Source organism: Cupressus sempervirens, chromosome 11 (assembly GCF_028749045.1).
Source record: "Cupressus sempervirens isolate cs-2001-9-10 chromosome 11, ASM2874904v1, whole genome shotgun sequence".
Lineage (NCBI taxonomy): Eukaryota > Viridiplantae > Streptophyta > Pinopsida > Cupressales > Cupressaceae > Cupressus > Cupressus sempervirens.
In genome coordinates this window covers 380,720,898-380,745,431 of record NC_143128.1, presented here as the reverse complement: position 1 = coordinate 380,745,431, position 24,534 = coordinate 380,720,898, and the positions used below count along the sequence as shown (strand labels likewise).

At 35.9% G+C, this 24,534-nt stretch overlaps 1 protein-coding gene across 2 annotated transcripts; it reads right to left on the bottom strand.

The window, feature by feature from the left end:
- Positions 1-2,761: 2,761 nt before the first annotated feature.
- Positions 2,762-23,104, bottom strand: LOC149529638 (polyadenylation and cleavage factor homolog 4-like). 2 transcript variants are annotated; one of them, XR_016359168.1, is made up of 8 exons: positions 22,131-23,104; positions 13,971-14,072; positions 13,403-13,663; positions 13,066-13,191; positions 11,595-12,233; positions 8,501-10,726; positions 3,271-3,422; positions 2,762-3,104 (listed from the first exon to the last, which is right to left on the bottom strand). XR_016359168.1 is itself a non-coding variant. In XM_089811499.1 (7 exons), the coding sequence occupies exons 1-7, from the start codon at positions 22,626-22,628 to the stop codon at positions 3,057-3,059; spliced, it is 3,900 nt and encodes a 1,299-aa protein (XP_089667625.1). In that variant the 5' UTR covers positions 22,629-23,104; the 3' UTR covers positions 2,762-3,056. The 2 variants fall into 2 exon arrangements, 1 of the variants encoding a protein (XP_089667625.1); XM_089811499.1 differs by lacking the exon at positions 3,271-3,422.
- Between the last annotated feature and the right edge of the window lie 1,430 nt (positions 23,105-24,534).

Sequence of the window (24,534 nt, the reverse complement as noted above, 5' to 3'; positions counted from 1 at the left end):
ATCTTGGCACAATGTCAAGTTAATCCCTTCATTGACTAACACAACACTTAGATGAATATTATAGGATTTGCAACATGTTGTACCATCAACAAGCTTCAAAAGCCTATAGCACCTTGCACACTGCAATGCAAAACTTAAAAAAACCTCCTGTGTTGCTCTTGTGCAAGCACCTTGCTCTATATAGCATTGCACATGATACTGCAAATGGTATTATCATGCAACATTAAATTGACATTTACAATTTGTCATCATACATGAGTATGCATTGTTCAATGCATGACTTCGCATTCTTTCATCTATAATTAGCAATTTTAACAAACTCATAATTGTGTATAGTTATGGTCATTAAAAACACACGTGAGTAATTGTTACAATGTTGACAATTCAAGACAAGTCATTTACAACTGGTTCTTATTTTGTACCTCCAATGTAATGGATTCATTATTCATGCAAATTGCTCAAACTAAAAGGATATAATATTCTATAATAATAATTGTGTACAAACCAATATGATGTGTTGCCACATTTTGGTCATAACTTTCAGCATAAGTTTGCAATTTACTTGTAAACGACTATTCCATGTAATACATTTGCATTAAGTCATATTTAAGATTTAATTTAAGAAATGCATGTTGTTTAAATAAGCCTGTAGATTGTCCTTTGTGCATCGCTTGGTCTCATCACAAATCACATTTTGCATTAGTTCTAATAGAAAATTAAACTAAGATTGTATTTGCCTTTTATAAATTGGTAAGTTAAAAAATCTTGTCTTAAACAACTTCTAGATGTGACTACATGAACAATTACATTCTCATAGATCCATCATCAAAATGAGTAACATAGAAAGATTATAAAATGTAGCAAATCAAGATGACAAAAAAGGAAAAAAAATAAGAATTAAAAGATTAGAAAATGTAATAAATCAAGGTGACTAGAGAGAAGGAAAAGGAGCACACTATCCAAGGGAAGCCAAGATGACAAAAAGGAGAACAAAAAAGAATTAAAAGATTAGAAAATGTAATAAATCAAGGTGACTAAAAAGAAGGAAAAGGAACAAAAGTTGAAAGCAGACTTGTAGAAAGCAGGTGAAAAGGTTGAAGAAATAATAACAAATAATTCAGGAAACACAACGAAAATCAAAAACTAATTAAATGTATATGTTTACGCTCTTTTCAGGTTTATTAATCATCTTAGCTCAATCAAATTCAGTAGTTATAGCCGTAGTATCGTTGCAGAAATTTCATGCATCTATTTAAAAAATTTGTCACACATCGCCCAAACATTAAAAAAAAAATCTCTTGTAAAAGCATGAAAAATACAAAACATTAAGAATGCTAGTTTTCTCAGGAAAATCAAACGAGTACAGATGCATCCCTGCCCAAGCAATGGCTAGAAAATATAATCATAACAATCTAATTCATAATATTCGCTTGGTGACGCTAACATTCAACCATCTTATTTAATAATTTGTCAATTTAACATATTTTAACTTGCGTGTCAACCGACTCTACCTACAAAAACCTCATTGGTATTTCCTTCTGAAAATTGAATAATTAAAAAAGAGTTGCCTCAAGTAGCCAAATTTACTGTCAAAAATAGAATAATAAACAAAAACATGACAGCTCTCTTACAATAGACCAACTTCAATTATCTGCTCATCGAAAAAAATATATATGCGCGCAGATAGTTATCCCGTATAATAAACGGGCATTATTTGTTCAACGCTATGCCAGTTATCCCATATAATTGAAAGTAACCTTATTTGCGGCTTTTCTATAAGTTTAAACATTTTTTATCCTTAACGCTGTAAACAAAAACAATAAAGCTTCAATTCCATTTTTACTAGGTTTATATCCTTAAGCTTTTACAAGTTAATAACAACCAATATCTTTAACCTTAAGAATTTAACAAATTTCTGTGAAGCGTGCATCATTTAACCATAAGAAAAATAATACTACGCAGAAAAATAATACTACGCCCCTGCTGCTAGATACCTTAATACAGAAAACAAATAACTACATCCAACTTTCACCATTGTGAATGCCATAGAATCAAATGTGCATTTTCCAGCGTAACTTGAGAACAAGGACAATCTATAGAGACTACAATTGAGCAAACATGCCATGTTTAAGAAGCTACGCTTTAAAATCCACCTCTAACACCGCCAAGTTGTTTATAATTTAATACAGCATAAATGGGACATTAAATGATACAAATGCAATATGACTTCAATGGGGCATCCAATTATCAAATATGGAGATGATATTTTTTACGTTAACCAATATATGTTAAATCCCCCAACAGCACTTTGATAAAAGCTTGAAAACATACATTTACAACATGAGATTATTCAAATTCTGACGGGCTCAAAACTTGAATAAATACTTCAGTAATGATGATGATACAAAATCCGTTCACAATTAATGTACAAGTTCCAAGGCACGATTAATAATAACCGAAGGTCAGAATAATAAAGATTAAAAACATTTATCTTAATCCACCATCTAACAGCGTAGTCAGAATTCAACATGCTGAAAATAACACATCAGAATACTTGAGTTATTTTAATATGGCGCATCTTCATATTCCAATATATTTGGATGAAATCACCGGAAGTTCCTCACAATTATACAATGTTCAAGGTTTCATGTAAACTTACATTAAATCTTGAATTGCGTTAAGTACCCTGTAGCAATTAGGGTCAATCCCCAGATGTAACTAGCCATCCATCCTTATTCAATCTAAATTATGCAAAACCAAATCTTGTTAACACCAGAGCCAACCAACCATATATTAAACCAATTTCTAAAATGTACTGTGGAGACAAAATACAAAAGCATACACCACGAGATGCACAAACACATTAGAAGGCTCATATAGAAATCTCTTGAATCTTGATCCATTTCTTTCTTGTGGAAAATTTGGCAGGGAGAAGCATTCTCCCCATAAATGTACAAAAGCAGGAAATGTTAGCATGTACATTTTTAACCTCTTGACAGGAACCTCGTGAATCAATTCCAATACTTCTACAAATTGACGTTACACCTGCATTATATTTAATATTGTACCGTTTTTCTTGTACATCCTAAATCATCCTCATCATCCTGCATAGGAAATAAAGCATATAGCCATCAGTTCATGCTTTCTCCCTTAAAAATCTATGGTAGGTTGCAACTTGAGTCTTGGTGGGACCTGCAGATGAACAAGCACTAAAAAGAAAATGGTATACATAAAAACCACTTGAAACTTCTTGGCAATCATGTAAATTACATGGTAGGAGAGTTGAAAGTGCCGTCACGCAAGACATGCATTAACATGAATAGAAATTCTTTAAAATTTCGTCAGAGAGCCCATTCCATCCAAAAGTAACTTAATAGAAAACTCTTCACCCATTAAGTAGGCATCTCCATCCTTATGTGAACCTTCAAGTCAAAAGATCAAAGGCCGAAAAGGTCATTGTGCAAAACCTATTTACGTATGCATGTTAAAAAACAAAACAATTCTAAACATAATAGAAAGATTTCAGTCATGAAGACATGATAAAGCTTTCAAAAGTCAAACAATATTAAGAAGCATTAGTTCCACAGAGTTTCCGGAAAAGAGCACACAGGGCATGGGGACGGGACCAAGGGCCTAGGTTGAAGTAAAGTGGGAGGATGGCAGCAGCATGGCACTTGGCTTGGACATGGTTATAAAAGGATGCATAAAAATTGCAAATAGAACTTTCGCAAATTCATTGAACTCAGAAACTGCTAAACTTTAGAGTTAACATTACAATTTAACAATGAATGATGAATATGTCAAAATTCATAATTTACAGTATATTCAAGATTTCATTATTACAATTAATTGTAAGGCAATGATGATTACAATTGTTCAAAATAGAAAAATGATCAGAATTGAGGCCTCTAATTATCCCCAAACTCCTCGCTAGAACTCCTGGACTCCACATGGTTCTTGCTCCTCAACCCACCTGCACTTCACTCACTCTTTCACCTTACACTTCACTCACATTCACACAATTAGCTTCTCATTGATTTATTTCTGTAAGTTGGATAGATAATTTGAGAGTGTTTAGGCCATTTGTGGGTTAGTTAGGGCCCATAGGCCCTTAGGGTTCAGCCGTGAGCAGAGAGATCAAAAAATTTGATTTTTTTTAAATGCCTTTTTGGCAATCTAGCCACAAGAAATCCCCGGAACATCCCCAAGACTTTTGGGAGAGTCCTTGGAGTCCCCCAGACACCTCAGAGATGATTGGAGTCCTCAAAGTCCCCAACTTTGGCATCTTTGAAATATCCCAAATTGGTAAGGAGACATTTTCCCAAATCTCCACATCCCAGAAATATCCATCCGAGAGCCATGAGGCTTTTTGGGGACAATGTGTCCCAATGGAACTCTAGATTCACCGGTATGAAAGGAAAATATATTAATGTTTAAAGTAATTATGTTAAATCATTCATTTGGCAGATTTTATGCTATGATACATAAGAACCAAGTACATTTACAGCAAGGAAGAAACAGCATCAATCTTGCAAGGGAAAATCAATAACATAAACTAGAGGAGCTCAAGCTCAATCTGTATATTGTATTAGAAATTTAGGAGATCTAGAACATGAGTTTGTTGTTTTAGTGCTAAAATGAATATCTTCTAAGCAAAATAAGATAAACTTCAATTTAGAATTCTGCTGAATTATACACAAATAATAAAGGGGAAGGAAAGACCCAACATGTAAAAGATAAAACTGGTAAAATGGGAGAGTAACTTTCAGAAGACCCCTTAACTTTAAGGGACAGTGTTTGAGGAGTTTGCTGTTTTATTGGCTAGACAATATCAGAGGAAAAGCTTAATTTTTGAAGATTTGTACTATGATATCATCAGTTGATTCGAATCTTCCCCAGTTCAGTATTCTGCAAAAGCATATCCAGTTTCCTGAAAACCAGATTAGCTGGTGATTTCTGCTTGGTATTATATTTTTAAGAGGTTCTTAGCATGGAGAATAATAGCTCAGATTACTGTTTGGATATGTCACTCCTCAGTTGAGCTCACTTTCCTGGTCTTGAATTTTCCTGAAAACCAGATTAGCTGGTGATTTCTGCTTGGTATTATATTTTTAAGACGTTCTTAGCATGGGGAATAATAGCTCAGATTATTGTTGCATTTGTCACTCCTCAGTTCAGATCACTTTCCTGGCCTTATATTTTCATAAACTCCTGGCCTTGTATTTTCTTGAACTCCTGGCCTTGTATTCAGATACGCATTTTTCCCCAGTCCTCACACCAAAGATAATTTGAAGTATAGACTTAAGTGGTCAGTGGATGAAATGCCTTACCTGACAGCAGAGATGAAATCAGGTTAGGGACCCAAGTTCAGTGGAGGGAGGTTGATTGACAGGACAACATTTGGATTTCTTTTGTAAGGTAAAAGAACCTAAGCATGAGGAGCTCTAAACATGGGAATCATGGAAAACAAGAGAATCAAAGCAACAGTATCAACCAGAATCTACTTGAGACGATTCCTATCCTCAAGTTTGATGGGGTCATGAAAAGAGTCAACCAAGGGCTTCGATGAACAAGCTCTACCAGTCCCTCCTATAGAAATAGTTAAAAGAAAATTCACTCTACTACCCTACAATTTTACAAGCCAGCATACAACTAATGACTAAGTATGAGGAGAGAAAAAGTTGAGAATTATGACCAAGTTAATCACTAAATGAAATCAATTTGTCTCCTCATTAGTAAGATCTTATAGGCATATTCATCAGTGAGAACAAATCCATTTCTCACAATTGCTAGGTAAAACTAGACAAACAATATCAAACAATATTTTAGTTTTCCAAAAAACACACTGGATGACCATTCAAATTGACATGACAAAAATTAATAAATATCAGAACATTGTAATATAACGCAGTGAGACAATAGAAAGGTATGTGCCTATTTGATGCATACTACTATATTTGTTTTGGTGCTTATGAAGTAAGCTCGCGCAATGAATCACACAACTCAACAAGCCAAAGAAGTAGTAGTAGACTTGGCATGTGTCATCGACTTTGCTAAGAGTTGTGTCTCCTTGGTTTACAAAAGACCAGTATATTGTGACTAAACTTCTGAGAAACTTTGAAAGAATTCAACTGAGACGAGATTAGCTCATCTGTGGAAATTATTTAGCATAAAATCAATTTTACAAAAAGCATATGTGCAGGTGGAACTGTTATTGGGCATTGCAAATTAAAAGATGCTCAGGAATTTGATGGCAATGTCCTTATTATCCTTTGTGACAACAAAAGATAAGCCCACGGGGTATTGTGATTTCCAACCCTTAACCCTCCCTTATTTCTAAAGTAGAACAATGCAAAAAAAGACCATCTTATTTTTTATTTATGATCACTAGGCCACTGCCGAGTGAAAGAAATGTGAAGGCTACTGGATAATCCACACGGTTGAGATTTTTGAGAAAATGCAACCAATATCAGCTGGAAGTGACTAGAAGGAAGTGGTACATGAATTCGCAGTTATTGGTGGTATAGAACTGCAGAAGAACCCAACAGTTACCCTAGCTTGCTTACAGAAGATGATACCATTAGATATTGAGAGACAAGAACACCAAAAAAAAAGGTAGTTACTTCCTTATTTATTATGGCAGCAATCATTAAACTGGAAGCTAGTGTCATTAGCCAGCCCAAACTTAAACCCTTTTAAAAGATTCCTCCCTCAAAATTTGATGCAAATAATGAGAGTTTCATCACAATATGACTCAGCAGCTTTGTGAGGATTTAGTCAAGTTTCCTTTCCATAGTAGTGTAGAAAAATTACTTCTACTCTGAGATTAAGGCACAAAAATCAGTATAACCATACAAACTACAATAGCCCATTTATTTGAGTAGCAAGCTAACTGGGCTTTCATTTTGAGATAAACTCCGCATTTAGTGTGCTTGAGTTGGAGTAGTACTGCAATGGCCTGATAAGTTAGATGATTCACCATTTTGAGCAACAGGTGGATGCAATGAGGGCCGTGGTGCTCCATTCATGAGTTGAATTTGTGTGTGACACAGCTCATTATATATGGGTCAATGAGTTTGACTCAAAAACTACACAGTTGAATCCAGATACAAAATATCATGGTTTGACACACTGCAGAAAATACCTCCCACTTGTCAGCTGATTGATATATTTGCAGATGTATATTAGGACTAACTCATTGCCACCACTTGATAAGGGACATGACATATCATTTCCTTGATCAGAAACCACCACTTCATATTAACTTGCCACAAGAGCAAAGCCCTGGCTAGCACTGATGCATTTCGACTCATAAGAAAAATATATAAAATACTCATATCTTGTGTGCTCACCTGAAGCACTACAGAGTATCGATATGATTCTAAGTTCTGAAAAAATAAGGCATTATTTGAAATTTCATCATTTAGACAGTTCGCTGTGGAGTTTCAAGGAAATAATATATTAGGTTTAAATTTGTCCTGATAATATAATATTTTCAGATTTCTGCAAAGTTATCAATTCACTCAAATTTCAGTTACTCTCATATTCATTATTTCAAGCTCTAGTCCAACTGCTAGCTTTCTATTAACTGTCATATTTTTGAACAGGATTCTGCATGGGATCTCAGATCTCATATTATTACTGCACTTATGAGCCCTTGATACAAATCTAGGCTACTTATAACCTAAGTTACCATGGTGTTTGAACACACAGTGAACTGGGCCCCACGGACGGATGGAAAGTGCTTTTTGGGCAAAAATTAAATGTTTTTTGGTGTCCACAACCCTAAAAGTTGTTATGAATTGCTTTTGGTGGCCTCTCATTGTCATTTTATGTTTCCAAACAGGTTATTTTGTCAAATGTTTTGAATCTTTGATGTTGAAGTTGATTGAACTATATGATGGTATGATCACTATGATTACAAGTTTAACTGTTTATGGTGTTTTTGTTGTTTAAATGTGTTTATGCTACTATGGTACATTCTAATTTTAACTCATGCTTCATATATATATATCACATTTTTTGTACTAACAAACCCAAACCCCTTTCCAAAATTTTGAGGAACTTGCGAACCAGTTCTCAAACTTCGAACTTGAAACCGAACCCAAACCAGCAACTTAGCTTATAACAGATCCAAGCAGATTATGTTCAGAGTAAATTTGAACCTAAGCAGAGCCCATTACAAACATATATAACCATACCAACCAAGGTAACCCTCCAGACACTTTCCAAGGTAGCACCTTGTATATATACTCTAATTTATCTTTTTCAAAGAACATGAAGAGTCTGTGTGTATGATGCTTTAAAGAGATGTTTTCTGCTTGGAACATTAAAAAAAAAGATGTTTTCTATCAAAATTAATCTGAAAGCAAGCAATCAAAAATGTAAAATATCCATGGTTATCAAAACTAACACAATAAAGAAAGCTTTTAAGCATTTCTTGTGCCCTTAAATTTAATCGATTCTACACAAGAAGCATTAAAGTAACTTAGGATCTCACCACATCATTTTCTTCAAAACCTCCTAATGCAACTGCCGCAGATCCTGACCTGCACTTTTCATGAACAATAGGACCCAATAAAGACCTGTCCATGCCTTCAATTTTTCCACCAGGCGGAACATTCAAGTAAACAGTTCCCTTGCACATCCATTCATCAGTTTCGTGACTATAGAATTCTTCAAACAACTCTTCACAAAGTGGGCAAATAAGCTGGTTTTCATCAGATGGAACTGCTGGTTCTTCATTATCTTCCGACTTTTTGTTTAATTCTGAAGGAAAAACAGAAGAAACAACCTCAGTCACTGATGGACAAGTTCCACTGACCCAATCGTTCAGACATGATAACCACCCATGAGACATCTTCATTTTTGGCTCACAATTTCTAGATGCATGCCAATCCATGTGCTTGCTGTGCTCTTCATGAGACATAAATCGCAATCCACACGATGTGCACTGCTGAGGGAAGTCACCATATAATGCATTAATTACAGATGCATGGCGCTCAAGAATTCTGTCACGCTTAAACTCGACTCCAACTGGGTCGATGCTAGTTAATGTTTCAACAGAAGTTTCTAAAGGAGGTGTTGCTACTGTAGTTAAGACATGACTGTCCTCAGCAACAGGCACACTAACAGAAGCTTGCAAATTGCTGGTCGAGGCAACTACTGTACTACAATTATTGAGTTGATCTGGCATCAAAGTTGTAGCAGGTAATGAAGTTGGAAGGGAGGTTGATTCAGTAGGGGCAGAAATTATGCCCTTGGCCATAAGCGAGTTTAGCAAATTTGAAACTGGTAGCATTGATGGTCGTGGAGGAGCAACTGAACTGGTTGCTTGTGAACTTGATCCTACCAATGATGAGGCAGGTGGTGGACCAGGAGGAAGAGGTGGTTGCACCGGCCTTGCAGGCTGTGAATGCAGCAATTGTAAATTGTTTAAAGAAAGTGGAATTAGTACTGCAGATGGGCCTGGAAGAGAGGAGGCAGGCGTTGGAGTGGGCAAAGATACAACAGGAGGCAATGATGATGAGACTGTAGTTGCTGCTGAGAACTGTGCTGGAGGAGGACCACTGGGTAGAGGTGGCTGAATATGCAATGGAGGCTGAGTTTTTCCAAATTCTGAAAACCCAGTGTATCCACTCGATGAATTAATTTTAGGAGTAGAACCAGCCTGGATTGCACTAGGAGGCAAAAGACCACTATTAAGAATGACTTCAAGCAGCTTTTCTGTCTGTCCTTGCAAAGATGAATTTGCATTTGTGGGATATCCATTTGCAGCATATCCTGGAGTTTGAGGTGGTCCATAACTTGGAGGTGGTGGCTGTGGGGTACTTTTCAAGTCTGGTTGTTGCAGTGGATGAGATGGAACCAATGGTTGTGGTAAGGAAACTGATCGGACAGGCAGCAATGGTGGCTCTCCTGGAGCCTGCTGTAGAAATTGCAATGACTGGCCTTGCTGAGGCAGCATTCCAGAAGGCCGGTTCTGGAATTGCGGTGGTATCTGAATTTCCTGGCCCATTTGTAGCTGCTGCAACGAAGAGCCAGACTGAACATAACCATGTGGCAACTGGTTTGAAGAATCTGATATATTTTGTGGCTGAAGTACTTGCTGCATTTGGGACAGTGGCACGTGAGATTGCTGAAGAAATGGTAATGGCTGTGAGGTTTGAGTTTTAACTTGTAGATGCCCTGCTCTAGTTAAATTAATCTGCTGCTGGTGTGGCACAGGTTGTGCAGACTGTTGGCGGGACAAAGATGTAGGTGATCCAGGTAGCTGTTGCACAGGTAGCAGCGCGGATGGAGAAGGAGGTCTGGGAGATTGACGCTGTCGAGAAGACAGGCCAGTTGATAGTGGTGTCACAGGAGGAAGAGGTCCAAAGCTTGGAGGTCCGGTCCCAATTCCATTACTTGTTCGAAGACCCAGTCTAGTCTCTGGAGATGGTTCAATACCTGTTAGCATGCTGCCACTGAATGAGGAGATGGCATGTCCCTCAGATTGCACTGCATTTATAGAAGGCAAGCTGCTCTGAATATCCATCGGAAGCACTCTAGGCCTTGAATGTGCAGAGGGAGTAATATTTTGCTTGGTCCATCCTGGTAGGGATCGATGAACTAATGAATTCTGAGCTGTCCTGGCTAGAAATGAGCCTTCCACAGATGCCTCTCTACTACTACGAGCACCAACATCATGATGCAAAAGAGGAGATGCAAGACGATCATCTAATTCCTGAATCAAACAAAATGAACCCTAACAAATATCAATACATTTCATCCCATCATGGCATGATGAACAATTCAATTCAGACACAGTTTACCAAACCAAAAAATAATGCAAGTAAATTTTCAGGTGACAAGCAATTGACATTGGATCTAGAGTAACCAATGGTGCCTATAAGTTTCCTAGTTAGCACCCATACTCAAAGTTCTGCCATCCATGGCCTATACAGAGTTAATAACCGCAAAGATAATACAGTGGGGACATTATACAATTCTTCGTGTCACTAGCTATCAAGCATCAAATGATCCATGTCAATTTGAATTAATTGGAAGTTTAATTCATCAGGGGTTTGATCTATTTGCTTTTTCTTTAACTTCATTTACTCTGATTATATTTTTCCTAAACTAGTTTATTTATAATATAAGGCAAGAGAACCACTTAGCATACAAGCACCTCTAAACATTTCTTATTAGGGATGGAAAAGTGAATGAATATAATCCACTGCTTCAGGTTCTTCAACCTCTAGCCTCCTTACCCTATTGGCAAAGCCTATGGACGATGTAAATCATGAGAAGTTATTGTCATCTCAAAATTCTGACCTATGTGAGATTTACTCAAATAAAATGATAAATAATGCTAAACTTTTTTTAGCAGTTATCAATTGAAAATTTAATTCTTGTTGCACTGACCCGTGAATTTTCAAGTCATCTCAAGATGACCCCCTATAAGTAGTCATTTACTCTCCTGACATTTTTCTTTGCATATTTGAATGAACCAGCTATTCTCATATTAAATTAGCATACTATCCAACCACCATCAACCATACACATAAAAAATAACAAAATTCATTAACTTATGCAGTTAAAATAAAACATACTCTTCGAGGAATTCGCCCTTCATCACTCATTGGCTGATCCATTTGAGACAAGGGCCCAACTGTGCGCCAATGACCATCTGGAAGATCAGGTTCTGGTTCCATTCTTTTGCCTCTACCTAAGCCAAGTGGCTTGTTAATGTCTCCTGGAAACCAATCACCTTTCCTCAATTTGTCACTTCCCCTGCCAGCATCCGCTAATCTTGTGCTTGTGTCCTCCCACATGTATTCTTCCTCCTCTGAATTTTGCCAGTTCCTAGGCATCCCTCTACTGCTTCTGTTTGCAATGTCATGTGGAGCAGTTGAATGTGATTGGGGCCCAGTTGCTAATTTAGGACCCCTAATATTCCCATAAGCATCAATTAAAGGACCACGTGCAGGCATCTTCTGCCAATCATATCCATTTCTTTGACTATATGTTCCACCAGAATTACTACTTTGGGTTTCCCCAAGTCGTTCCCCATACCAAGGCCTCTCCAGTCCATCATTCCTCTCTGTAATCCTTTCATTCGGCCTTCCCATTAACAATTCAGATGAACGAACAGGATCCACACCATAATCATAATCCGCATAGCCGGTGGATGGTTTCTGAGCATAGACAGGTTCACCAAAAGTATCTCCTCTAGGTGGACGTTGTATATTCTGCATTTGACAATTTTAAAACAATTGCTTATAGAAAATATCTAGCAAAATGAATAATCATGGCATTTGTATAACAAGCAATGACAACTTTAGGATAAGATGCATTTGCGTTAACTCTGTTGGGAGCTATACAAGAAGATTCGTGCACAAACAATTCATTATGATTAGTTTAATTTAGTCAAGATGCAGATCCGTATTTTATTTCCCAAGTGTACAACCTAAGCAAAGTTGAGTACGAAATCGCAATTCACTAGCAATAGCATTCAGCTATCACTTTGGATAGCTTGCAGTGAATCCCTGAAAGCATTTCTAGAAACATGAGTTTGAATAATTATGCATTATAATTTTAATGGATACTCAAAAGAAATGAAGCAATTACAAATCCAAGTAAGCATGCTTGAGTTTCAAAAAAGCAAGAAACAATGAGACACAACTAACAACTATTGTGTCTCGCAAATCAAGAAAAATAAGTTAGGTACAACTTTGGAAAAGTAAAGCCTACAGGAACTGTTCACTTGTATTGTATACAAGTAACAAGCTAATCGTAGTCTTATAAATGGCTAGCATGAAAAACTTAACCACTAACATATACAATAAAAATATTAGCTTTAAAGGCAAGAGAGCCTACAACACAATGAAAATTTGTGAGCCTCTTATCTGGGAGGTCTTGGGTTCAAATCTACTCGAGATTAATAAATAATAATGATAATAAAAATAATAAATTACAAAATACAATAATACTTAATCTTGGCTTCAGCCTCTTACTAATCTAAAAAAACAATATTAGCTTTAAAATGAGCATCTAATAAGAACAAAGAAAACCAAGACATACAGGTCTTTTGATAGGAGCTTCAGGCCATCCTTTTGGACTTGTGTGCATGTTTCTGTCCAGTCTTTCTGATCTATCTGACTCATGAAGGGGTTCATCTCCAGAGTTCTCAGAATTTAACCGCTCTGCCTAAAAAACAAGTAGATTTCAGCAATGAGCACAAAGCATAAGTAATTTATGAGCATACAAGTAAAATATCACAAAACAATTATCAGAAACACTACAAAAAAAATCATCAGTAAAATTGGAAAAAAAACATGCGCTTCCAACTCATAGAAGAGCACAATTTAAGTGAAGTATAGATATCAACAATTTCATCATCAATAGTTTGTGTCCTTACTTTGTTTGATTGTTGAAGCCTTTCCCGTGCCTCTAAATATTTTGGATTTACATGGATGCTGTGCCCTGGACGTTGAGATTGAGTATCAGAGGATCTAGGGGTTGTAGTGCCAGAAGATGAACCATTCATGGAAGGGAACCGAAGCTCTTCCTCAATAAAATGGAGTGGTGCCGGTGGAAACACTCCTTTCCATGTTCGAAATAGATGTTGCATGCCTGGATGTGTCACTGGATCAACCTGTTTGTATGCCTTGCAAAATACCTTGAACAAAATGCAAAAACAGAATTTCAATTAAAGTAAAAGTTTGCAGTATAAGATACAGCTACACAAACTTTAGACAATATGCCAATTAAACTAAAGATGAAAAAATGAAGGAAAAAAATTTAGTGTAGCAATAACTGGAGCAACACTGGAAAACAATAAGTGACAGAGTACAGTAATAATGAAAGCAGCAAAGCTTACAAGTCAAGACTCAAAAATAATGTTTAGTAGCACTCAGATGCATTAAAAAGATATATGGTAAGAATAAAATCAATATGCAAAACCATATAAGGTCCTACAATCTCACCTCAGGTAATCTTGCTGCAAAATACTTGACATAGTCTCCCCCAATGTTTTTTACAATACTATCTAAAAGATAGAGTGATGGCAGTTTCTGCTCGTTTGGAACCTATAAAAAAAAACCCATGATATCAGAGCCAAGGAAAAGGAGAAGCAAGTTGATTTTCCTTGATAAATCATGGAAACAAAAAATATGACAATTAGCAAATAAAGTAAAACCTAGCTTCTGTAACAAGTACTGCAACTTATTTTCAAACATCTAAAAGTGATTAGACAAGCTGCATCAAAACATGCATCAAAAGTTCAGAGTAAACAAATCCACTTCTAATAACTGTACGTATTGGAAAAGACTATTAAACAAGAAGCAAAGCATAATCACTTTTTTGAGGGAACTTGACTCTGCTGTCTCATTTATACCTGAATATGAAAATTTTATGCATAATTTTTGCAAATTTTGACATTCATGTCATATTTTTTAAATGTCCACCATGCTCCAACTGAGGGTGATCATATATTCATAAACCTTCATCAAGAAGGTTCTAAACATCCCAACTTTCCATGTCGCGGTAAGAATACATGCAGCCATGTTTACATCCACTCTTCCTCAAGACCCAAATTTTGTAAGGGTGCAAATAAATTTGGCCTGCAAATTTATCTATGTCAACTAAATGCCTGCTAATTTTGAATGCTCAAAGTCAATTTACTTCTCTTGGTGACAGGATATCTCAACCTGAAGCAGTAAAATTGAAGACAAATTACTGTCCCAGCAGATGCTCAAGCAAAACCTCACTTGTGATCCTGGTTCATCACGAAAACTACATGAGCACAAACTTAAATAGAGGATTGCTCAAGTATGGTGGTCATTTTAATACAAAATATCTCCACCCAGCTTCATATGTCACAAGTTACTCCAATGGTCTTCTACTTTCCAATCACTTTGCTAGATATTCTGCAATTTGAAAAGCTGGACAAATTTTTTAAATAAAAATATTTTATTTGTCAATTTAAGTATCTTCCATTCCTGATGTAGGCATGCTTCTTGCCCTAAAATGGCAATAAGAAGGGCTCATTTCAATGAGGGACCCTTGAGTTCTCATTTTGGTGCATGCTTAGCTTGTCCCACATGTCCTACAGTAGATAACTATTTAAAAGCAAGCAACTGAGAGTTCTATTACATGTTTACAACCAAAAATGATTGACCAAGCTATGATAAATAGAACATCCTAGCAGTGACAATGGAATGATCTACATCCATAGATGATTTCCAAGATGCCTGGATATTTTGCATATTTTTACTTATTTCGTACAATATGCAGTTATATATTATACTTCGATTCTCTTTTAGATTTTATCTTTCAATTATTTTAGTGAACTAAACCAATCTTTTTTTGGGAAATTGGTAGGCTAAAGTGGTCAAAGCTTTTATATTCTGACAATCATAAAATTCAGGTGAAAGTTTAAGCAAATCAAAAAATTCATAATTGAGAGTACGGGGCATCCAAATGCGGATTGAGGACTATAGTGATTTGAATTTCCCCTCATGTCTAGCACTGTATGGACTAGAGCATCCTTCAAAAATTGATTAAGATTAATGAAAAAATATCAAGGACGGTGCATTATTTTAAAACAAATCTGCTGGTCAAATTATGTGTATTTCTACACTTAAAGTTACTAGGGAAGTTGTCTTTTAAAAGACAAAAAAACAATACAAGGTTTTTCCCCCAAATGCTTGCTTATTAGCATTCACCATTGTCAAATTTATGGCCCACATCCCAATAGGACTCGTTATTTTCCCCAAAATAGCACCATAAAATTCATATACAAAAGAACTGTGATAGCTGACAGCCTATTTTCTTTGCAATTATTATGAAGAATCAGAAATATTTAAATGCATCAATACCTTTCCCTGCCTAAACACTCACAAGGTCTCCGGTAATGCTTATAGACAGAGGAGAAACAAGTGGCAGGTTGCTCTTAATGAGTAAATACTCTTCACTTTACATAAAAAGACAACTACAAGCAGTGAGAAAGAAAAAAACTTGAACGATCTTGTAATGATGTATCAAACTATCAAAACTAAATTTTACAAACATTGTCTAATATATAGATATATATCTCGAGTTGGGCTCCCTCAAAGCTCAATAACTTTAACTTGCACCTGCTTTGTTAACCCTATCAAGATGTATCCAAGATCCTTTTATGTTAATAGCTGTTATATATAAAGCTAAGTTACCCTGGTTCACCCCTAGACCACACCAGACCAGCCTGGGTACAAACGGGTACCTGGTCCTGGTCCAGTTCACCTGATGGTCCAGGCAGGGTTCAAATTCCAGGGCCCCAGTTCAAACAGGCAGGCAGGCTGGAAAATGGAACCCAAGCAAACCAGGCTTAAACAGATCGAACCCAGGTGAATTTTGTTCGAACTTCGAGGAACTGGGGCCCATGGATGTCAATAAATTGACAGTTTTTTATTGACAAATTTAATAGAGCTTTGACATCCTTAGTTGAACTTGAAACAATGATATTTGAACTTGCTGTTATATTTTAATTTTAATGTTTTGAGTCTTTTAAATCATATGATTTATGATACTAGTGACATTCTAATTTTAACGCATGCTTCACAAACACAAACCCCTTTCCAAATTTTTGCCATACGGCAAACCAGTTCTTTGAACCCGAACTTAGAACCAAACTCGAACTGGTAACTTAGATATAAAGTCCAACCTACACCAATGACAAAAATCAAATTGTAATCAAAAAGTAATAGAAATATAACAGATAAGCTTTATATAGTTTGCCTTTATCTTCCACATTCAGAGACACGCATGCCTCAATCCAGAAATTCAAAAGAAAAACATTAGGCACCCAAAAAGAGCAAGAGGATACCAATGGAATCAATGTTAGAGACGCTGACCCCATTATCATTAAAAAATACATCAGATGTTAATTCCCTCAAGCTGAAAAGTCTGAACGAAAATTGAGATTGGACCAATGGTAAAGTCTATTTAATTTTACAGAATATCAATAAACATATACTTCTGTTGCCCGAGTATGCTTATCCAATCCCACATTCAGAGGCAGGCATGCCTCAATCAATAAACTTAAGAGAAAGTACTAGGCATCCAAAAAAAGCAAGAGGATACCAATGCAATGAATGTTAGAGACACCAACCCCCATTATCATGAAAAAAATACATTAGATGTTATTTTCCTCAAGTTGAAAAGTCTGAACAAAAATTGAGATTAGACAAATAATAAAGCCTATTTAATATTAAGAATAAACTAATAGTTGTATTGCACGAGGGATGCGGCTATCCTCCCTACAAACTATACATTTGACCAATTTTCAAAAAATCAAAAACATCATGGATTTTCCCGAAAATTTCAGCATTTGATCTTCATGATCTGCATAGTTTGTAGTCGAAAACAACAAAAAAATGGAAAAAATCACTACATTTTCATGAATCTGGAAAAAAAAAGTTGGACTTTGTTTTGTCTTTTGTGCATTTTGTCTAGAGATTAGCCTGTCCCTTGATTTTGTCTTTAGTGTATTTTGTCTGGAGATTAGCAGAGTATGATTATGGAATTCCATGCATGATGCTCATCCACCATATCAACAAATTGAAGAAGTTCCATAACACTACAAGTCCCTGGCTTTTAAAAAAATGTATACTTGGCACACTAGAAAGCAAGCAACTGAGATTATTGAGATCAACTCATATGAATTATGGTATTCCTACGCTTAAACAGGACACAGGAATAGAACATCAACCAACATGTCATTCATTCAGTTGATTGCCATATTTCTTGTACCATAGTGTTTGAAACATTGACAAAATTCATGCTGCAGGCAAAGAGAAGAACACAAAAAAACTTAGATAATATATCATTAAACTAATAGGCATTATGGGCTCTTTAAACACAAAAATTATCAAATGCATTGCATAACATGCAAAGCAACTTTATTAACTAGTAAACAAGCATGACCATTAAACTCCCCATTTGTGATTTCTACCCAAGTAATTTTTCATATGTAATAGTTATCAACATAGATGGACTACTGGCAGAGTACTGTCCGAGTTGCAAAAACTGGCTAGGTTTTCTGGCCTGGCGAGTTTTTATGACTTTTACTGGCACCAAAAACTTGCAGAATTTTTGGCAAGAACTTGCTGAGTTTTTGTTAAAAACTTGGTCGTAGTTTAATAACAGCAGTTAAAGGCAAAAACCGGCCCAAATCAGTTTCATTTCTCATTTCTTCACTTGTATTTTGCTGATGGGGAAGGTCTTTGAAACACTTGCAAACTGATTTCGATCGATTTGAAGCGGACTTGAGGCAGGTTTGAAGCACATTGGCGGGGGTTTGGCGCAGAGTTTTTGAAGAGGATGACATCAATGATTTGAAGAGGCAGGCTATGGAGGAAGGCGTGGATTTGGTTTAATGCTGGATGACATTGAGTTGAATGAATAGTCGCTGCTAGTGCCATGAGAAGCTAGAGGCAGAGCTATATCTAGGATTGACAACAAGCCTTACACATAACAAGCAAGAAGGCAATCCTAGCCAATGCAGACTTCTAAGATTAGACACTCTAGTTCTACCTCTCCCTTAGTTTTTATTAGAACTGAGAAGAGGAAGATGTAATCGGACTAATGTATTTACTTTTAGCTTTACCTAAATTATTTACTATTTTGCTTCCAGCCATGAGCCTTCCTTAGGAGACTGATTTTGTACCCAATTTGTATTTAAATATATCCAGACTACACTTGTTTGTTTTGTGTTCTCATTTATTGACTCATTGGATGTATCTTCTCATTGAATTTTGCAAAAAAAATGCATTTCTAATTAAATTTAAGCAATTTTTTAAGGTACCAAGTTTTTGCTGAAAACTGGCCAAGTTATCCTCGAATTTATTTTCCAAACCTTGGCGAGTTTTTGGCTTTGGCGAGTTTTCGAACTATGGTTATCAAAGTTGCATGAAGAAACTAATATAGGAATAAATACATCACTATAACAAACAAAATCCCTCTACTCGAGTTTATTGTCAGCAACAAAATATAGTAATATACATAATTAGAAGTTACTCCTTGACCCTAGCCTTAACAGATTATTATGCTACCAATGAAAACCTTGTATCATCTAGCCCCTGTCTTATAATTATTTTCTTTAACCTAAAATAAAATATACATACTAAAAGAAGATAGGGCTATATCTATTTTATTCCAAGGATTCAAACATATTGTAGCTTGATATGGTTAGACAGGAACTATGTACAAAGAACTAATCATAACACCTAACACCCAGTGATCATCAACAGACTTTTGGTCATATTGAAGACTAGGGCTCGTTTCTCTTCAAAGACATCATAATGCAAGAACAGCTTGTTAAAATGGGAGTCCCACTTCAGTTGAAGAGTATGCAGTAGACCTGCTGGCAGCACTGGAGAAAGAGAGGATGAAGAGAAATGGAGAAGGCTGTCCTGTAGGAGATAGGAGCAGCAGTGTTTCGGTCAGAGTAGTGCAGAAGAAATAGAAAGAAGCACATGCGGAGCACAAAAAGAGAAAATATCATGCAGGTGGATATAAGGAGCATGGCATTCAAGCTAGAGGAACATTAGAAAAAGAAGATGGCAGATAAGGCATTCATGTCATAGGAATGCAGATAGAAAGAATTGTAAGTCCAGCAATAACCCTACATGATGTAATGGGAGGGGAGCCCATTAACAATCCTCAGCTAAATCATTAAAAAGCACCTAAAATTTAGAGGTTATTTTATCATGCAAACAGAAGCAATCTTCGCTTTTGCAATCAAAATGAGAATATAAACTGAAAACAAATGCAAAACAAATATCATGATATCCTTTGGTGAAAAAAATAGTGGCAATATTGACAATATAATGAGCTCTGGATTAAATTACACTCTCCTTAATTACATATGAAATCTTCAAAAGATTTATCTAAATAAATATTAAACAAACATTCAAAACAACTTTTCAATCAAAATTGAAAAAGATCAACAGCAAAAAATGTATCTCATCTAAGTTGCTGTATCAAAATCAGAATTGTACATGTATGTGGATATGGTATGCCAGTACAGCAAAATACTTTGGGCATTTAGATATATTTTGGGTACATTCATACAAAAATATATAAATATTTCCATTCTGAAAGCAAAAAATATTTTCAAAATACCACATAAAACAAGACATTGCAAATTTGGAACAGTGTGCTAATTCAATATCAATTTTTGAAACTAAAACATCAGGAGCTGTAGTGTCAAATCAAAAGTTATGCAAGCAAATTCCACATGTGAAACGTCCTGGACTCTGATCCTACTTCAAACAGCCTTTAAATTCAACCAAGGTTTGATTTTTCCCACTGGTAATGATTCCACTACTCATCAGTCAAACACAACCAATTCCAGCACTAACATGGCAATTTGACAGCAAAACATGGGTGACTGCAGAAACAAACATAAATTTCTGAAGTTTTTTGGTCATGAATAGGACTGTAAAGGACCTTAACATTAGTAGTTTTATTTTCTGAGCGAGGGAAGTCCGAAGAAAAACCAGTGATAATGGACAGGATTTGAAAAAGTCATGATCACCTTCAAACACCACACAGCTTCTGCTCAAGCAGGATTTTGTCCATTTAATTGACTTAGTATTGCGACTAGAGTCATGTTATTTCACACCCAAAGAAGCAAAATACAGGTTTAAACAAAGCTTGTAATGCTATGCATTGACAGATAATTCCAGCTCGAACTAGCAAGATATATTCTTCAATCTTCCACTCATCGTTTAGCCTATCGGTTATAATATGCCACTAAATGGTGATTAAAGGTTGGGCTTAGCATTTTATCTATGTTTTTTAACATAAATATTAGTTACTGTAATTCCTTTGGTTCACATCTAGAAAAAGATAGTAATACCATCAATATTATTTTCCCTATTAATATGGCATGAATAGTATGGTATTGATATATACTTATAGTTTAAAAAAGTAAAAATACTACTATGATATAGCATAGATGGCAAACTCAGACTCCCCAAGAACTTGGCCCAAAATTTGCAACTCCGCAACTTAATAAATTGCTAAAATTTCTTTAAATTCTCAATTTCCAAACAGTTCAAAGACAAAATAATGAGTCCGTAGATAAGTTCAAACACATTTTTTATTAACTTAGATTCATTTGAATACAAATTGAGTACAAAATAACATAATCGTGTGAAATCTTGATACAATAGTTAGCTGTCAACTGTTATGAAATTATGATGATTGCCTTTAAAAATAATCATCATAAATCATGAATTCCATATTACAACATCTGGTATCTTCCTCTATGCGAGTCTGATGAAAACTAGGCAACAGGTTCTCAACTTGGCACTTAGTGGCAGCTCCTTGCTCAACATTGAAGGATGTGTTTGTGGCTCTAATTCAACCAAATCAAGAGCTCAATGCCAACTATAATTATTGATGTAGATCTTTCATGATTGTGAGAACCTTCGTACGGCCCCACACAACCATCTACAGCATCAATTCTTTTGTAAAAACGGATATTCTCATAATACTTATCATTACAGTTTCTTTCTGTAGAGTATTTCGACTCTGAGAAATCTAACAATCAATAAACATTGCAAACATAATCAAAATGTGTATGCAATATCTGACTTCACATTACATCTGTATTGATTTTATATGCAAATGTCGTGTGCAATATGTGACTTCAAATTACATGTGTATTAACTTTATGTTAAAATTTTCAATTCACAATTTTCAAATTATACAGATCAACATGTGAGGAGTTATTCTTGAAACTAACCCAACAAACTGCATCAATCCAAAAGTTCAACAAAAGAGCTATAATAACCAATTAATATATTATTTCCCAAAGTTTTTAATTTTTCCAAAATAAATTCTACATCGTACATTTCTTAACATACTTATTTATCATGTTGCAATAGTTTTCACTTTCTAAATTCTGTCGATTGATGGTTGCTAAGTACTGATGTTTTTCTCATACAACCGTTACGAATTTACACAGTTGCTCCGGAACACTCTAGAACAAACTGACAAAAATTGGCACGAAAAGGAGCTCGTAGAAGATACAGTATTTGAAAGGAAAAGTGAATAAAAAACAATAGAAGTGGGGCAAAACAAATAAAGATGATCACCTCGAGGATGTGAGAGCAAACAGTGGCAGCAATGCCTTTTGCAGCATGACTATTTTCTCCAGCAATTATTGTCAAGTTGGTAATGATGGGCTTGGAGTTGAATGTGAGCTCGGCCAGGGCTGTCTTATACTGGCTGACCAGTTCGTGCTGACTTCCGCCTCCTCTGGAACCAGTGGTAGTGGTAGTGGTGGTGGTGGTATCCTCTCTTTCTCTCTCCACGTTCTTATCATCCTCAATAATCCTGCTTCCCTTGTCGCTCTCCCTGTCCCTTTCTCTTTCCCTTTCTCTTTCAATGGCCCGCATCCTCTCCATCATTGGGCTGCCCCTCTGGCCAAGCGGCCTCTCCAGTGAACGTTCCCGCTCCGCATACCGCTGAAACCCTCTATCCCTCTCCTTATCCCCATCATCCCCAACGGCTACTGTCATGCGGGGCTTCTTTATTGAAAGCTCCCTCGATCGATCTACCGACCTCCCTGAGCTTTCTATTTCCATATCCATCTCCACTCAGATCATTCCACTCCTCTTATTGCTAACATACACAGCCTAAGACAGCCGCCCTGAGTTGTAAACTCAAACCCTAACCTAAAATCGATTCTTCGTACTCCCCATGTCAGCGTTTATTGATCGTCAGCTTTAGTTTGAATATGGGTGGCACCTCCATCAAAACAGATTGTAGCGTTGGAACAGATTTTTCGCATGTACAATGTAATAACTCACCTGTGAACTGGTTTGGAACTCTGTTTGCGTAAAGCAAAATGAATCCCTTGACAGCGGTAAAGCTCTAATCTTAATTTGAATCAAGCAACTGAAAGAACAGAAAATAGGGCATCCCCATTATATATTGCACTCCACACTTCCCCACACTTTTTCTTCCTCCGCCACAAAAAAATGCAAAGCGAAAGATAAGAAGAATAGAGAAACTCAAGTGTTTGAGAGCTAGCAAATCTTTTTTAAAAAAACCTTAACCGCCTCGTTTATTACAACTGATTCAGGTTAAGAATTTATTTCCTGTCTTAAAATAATTTTAGAATACTCTAATTCTCTAATTGTAATAAATAAATTAGTATTATTATTATATTATTTAATCAATTTAGACAGGTATATGCGAAGACTCTTTAATTAATTTTGTTATCTAATCATATTAAGTTTTATATTAATTTTAAAATTGGTGGATAGTATCTGTTTTAAGTTTTCAAATTTTATATTAATTTTAAGAATATTAAATTTGTTTTTTCAAGATTATTTTGGTTGTCTGTAATTCATTATCATTGTAAATGAGAGAATCAACCTCGGGACTTTGAGAGAATCAACCTCGGGACTTAGATAGGAAGAATCCAAATTTCTTAACTTACTACATCAAGAATCCACGAACTGATATGGGAAGCACCTCAAATTCTCAACTAACTAATCATCAACTTAAGAATCGACTTCGGGACTTATATGAGAAGAACCTCAAAACTAACTAAATCACACGATCATAGTAAGTTTGCATTTATTTTGAAAATGTTGAATATTTCATGAAATTGAGATTTGGTGATGAAGTTGAGATTATCCTCCATTGATATTGGTAGAAGAATATTCTTCTCTTTGTTTCAACCCAACATGATAATTTTTTTTTTCTATTAGATATAAGAGTTCCAGAACAAAAAGAGCAACCAAAGTACCACCACAAAAATCAACAAGGAGGCCAAGCCTCACTAAGGAAGAACAGATTCAGTTGTACAACATAACAAAAAGAGGAGAAAGACTAGCTAACTAAGAACATCATAGTAATTGACCACCCAGGCAGTCCAACCTAAGGGACCCTCCATCCAAACGACGCTTTTACATTCTTCATTCTGCATCAGCCTGAATAAATCATCCTTTCTAGCATTCACTTTCTTACGGATTTCTCTATCTAGCCCAATGCAAGCTTGCTCAAAAGCTTGTAGATCATCCAAGGTTCTACGCCATTGGTATCCATGCTTAAAAGTAGCATGCCCATCATGAAGGAACCCCCTCATCTTGTCTCGCTCGATCAGCATAGTAGCTTGCACCTACAAAGAAATTTTAAAATAAGTGAGCTTTCGAAAAAATTCAGTAAGGTCCCTTGGCTTACCTTGGTATCTTTCCTCGTTCCTGCATTTCCAGATCTTCCAGAGAATGTTAGATGACAATATATTCCAAAATAAATTGTTATCTTTAGAAAGACCATTAATATGACCAGTGATAATATCAAGAATATTAACATCAATAGGATAAACAATGCCAAACATTCTCCATATTTCTTTAGCAAAAGTACAATCTAAAAGAATATGTCTACCAGTTTCAGGAACTCTGCATAAATTACAAAAATCAGAATTAGATAAATCTATCTTAATAGGTAGCTTGTCCAACATGACTAACCATCTGAAGCATCTAATTT

Bases quoted from the DNA above. Each gene is read 5' to 3' on its own strand.
- LOC149529638 (XM_089811499.1), bottom strand. From the start codon at position 22,628: ATGGATATGGAAATAGAAAGCTCAGGGAGGTCGGTAGATCGATCGAGG. The intron at 14,073-22,130 runs GTGATCATCTTT...TTTTTTTTATAG, and splicing joins TTTGCTCTCACATCCTCGAG to GTTCCAAACGAGCAGAAACT. The intron at 12,234-13,065 runs GTATGTCTTGGT...TGTCAAATGCAG, and splicing joins AAGCTCCTATCAAAAGACCT to AATATACAACGTCCACCTAG.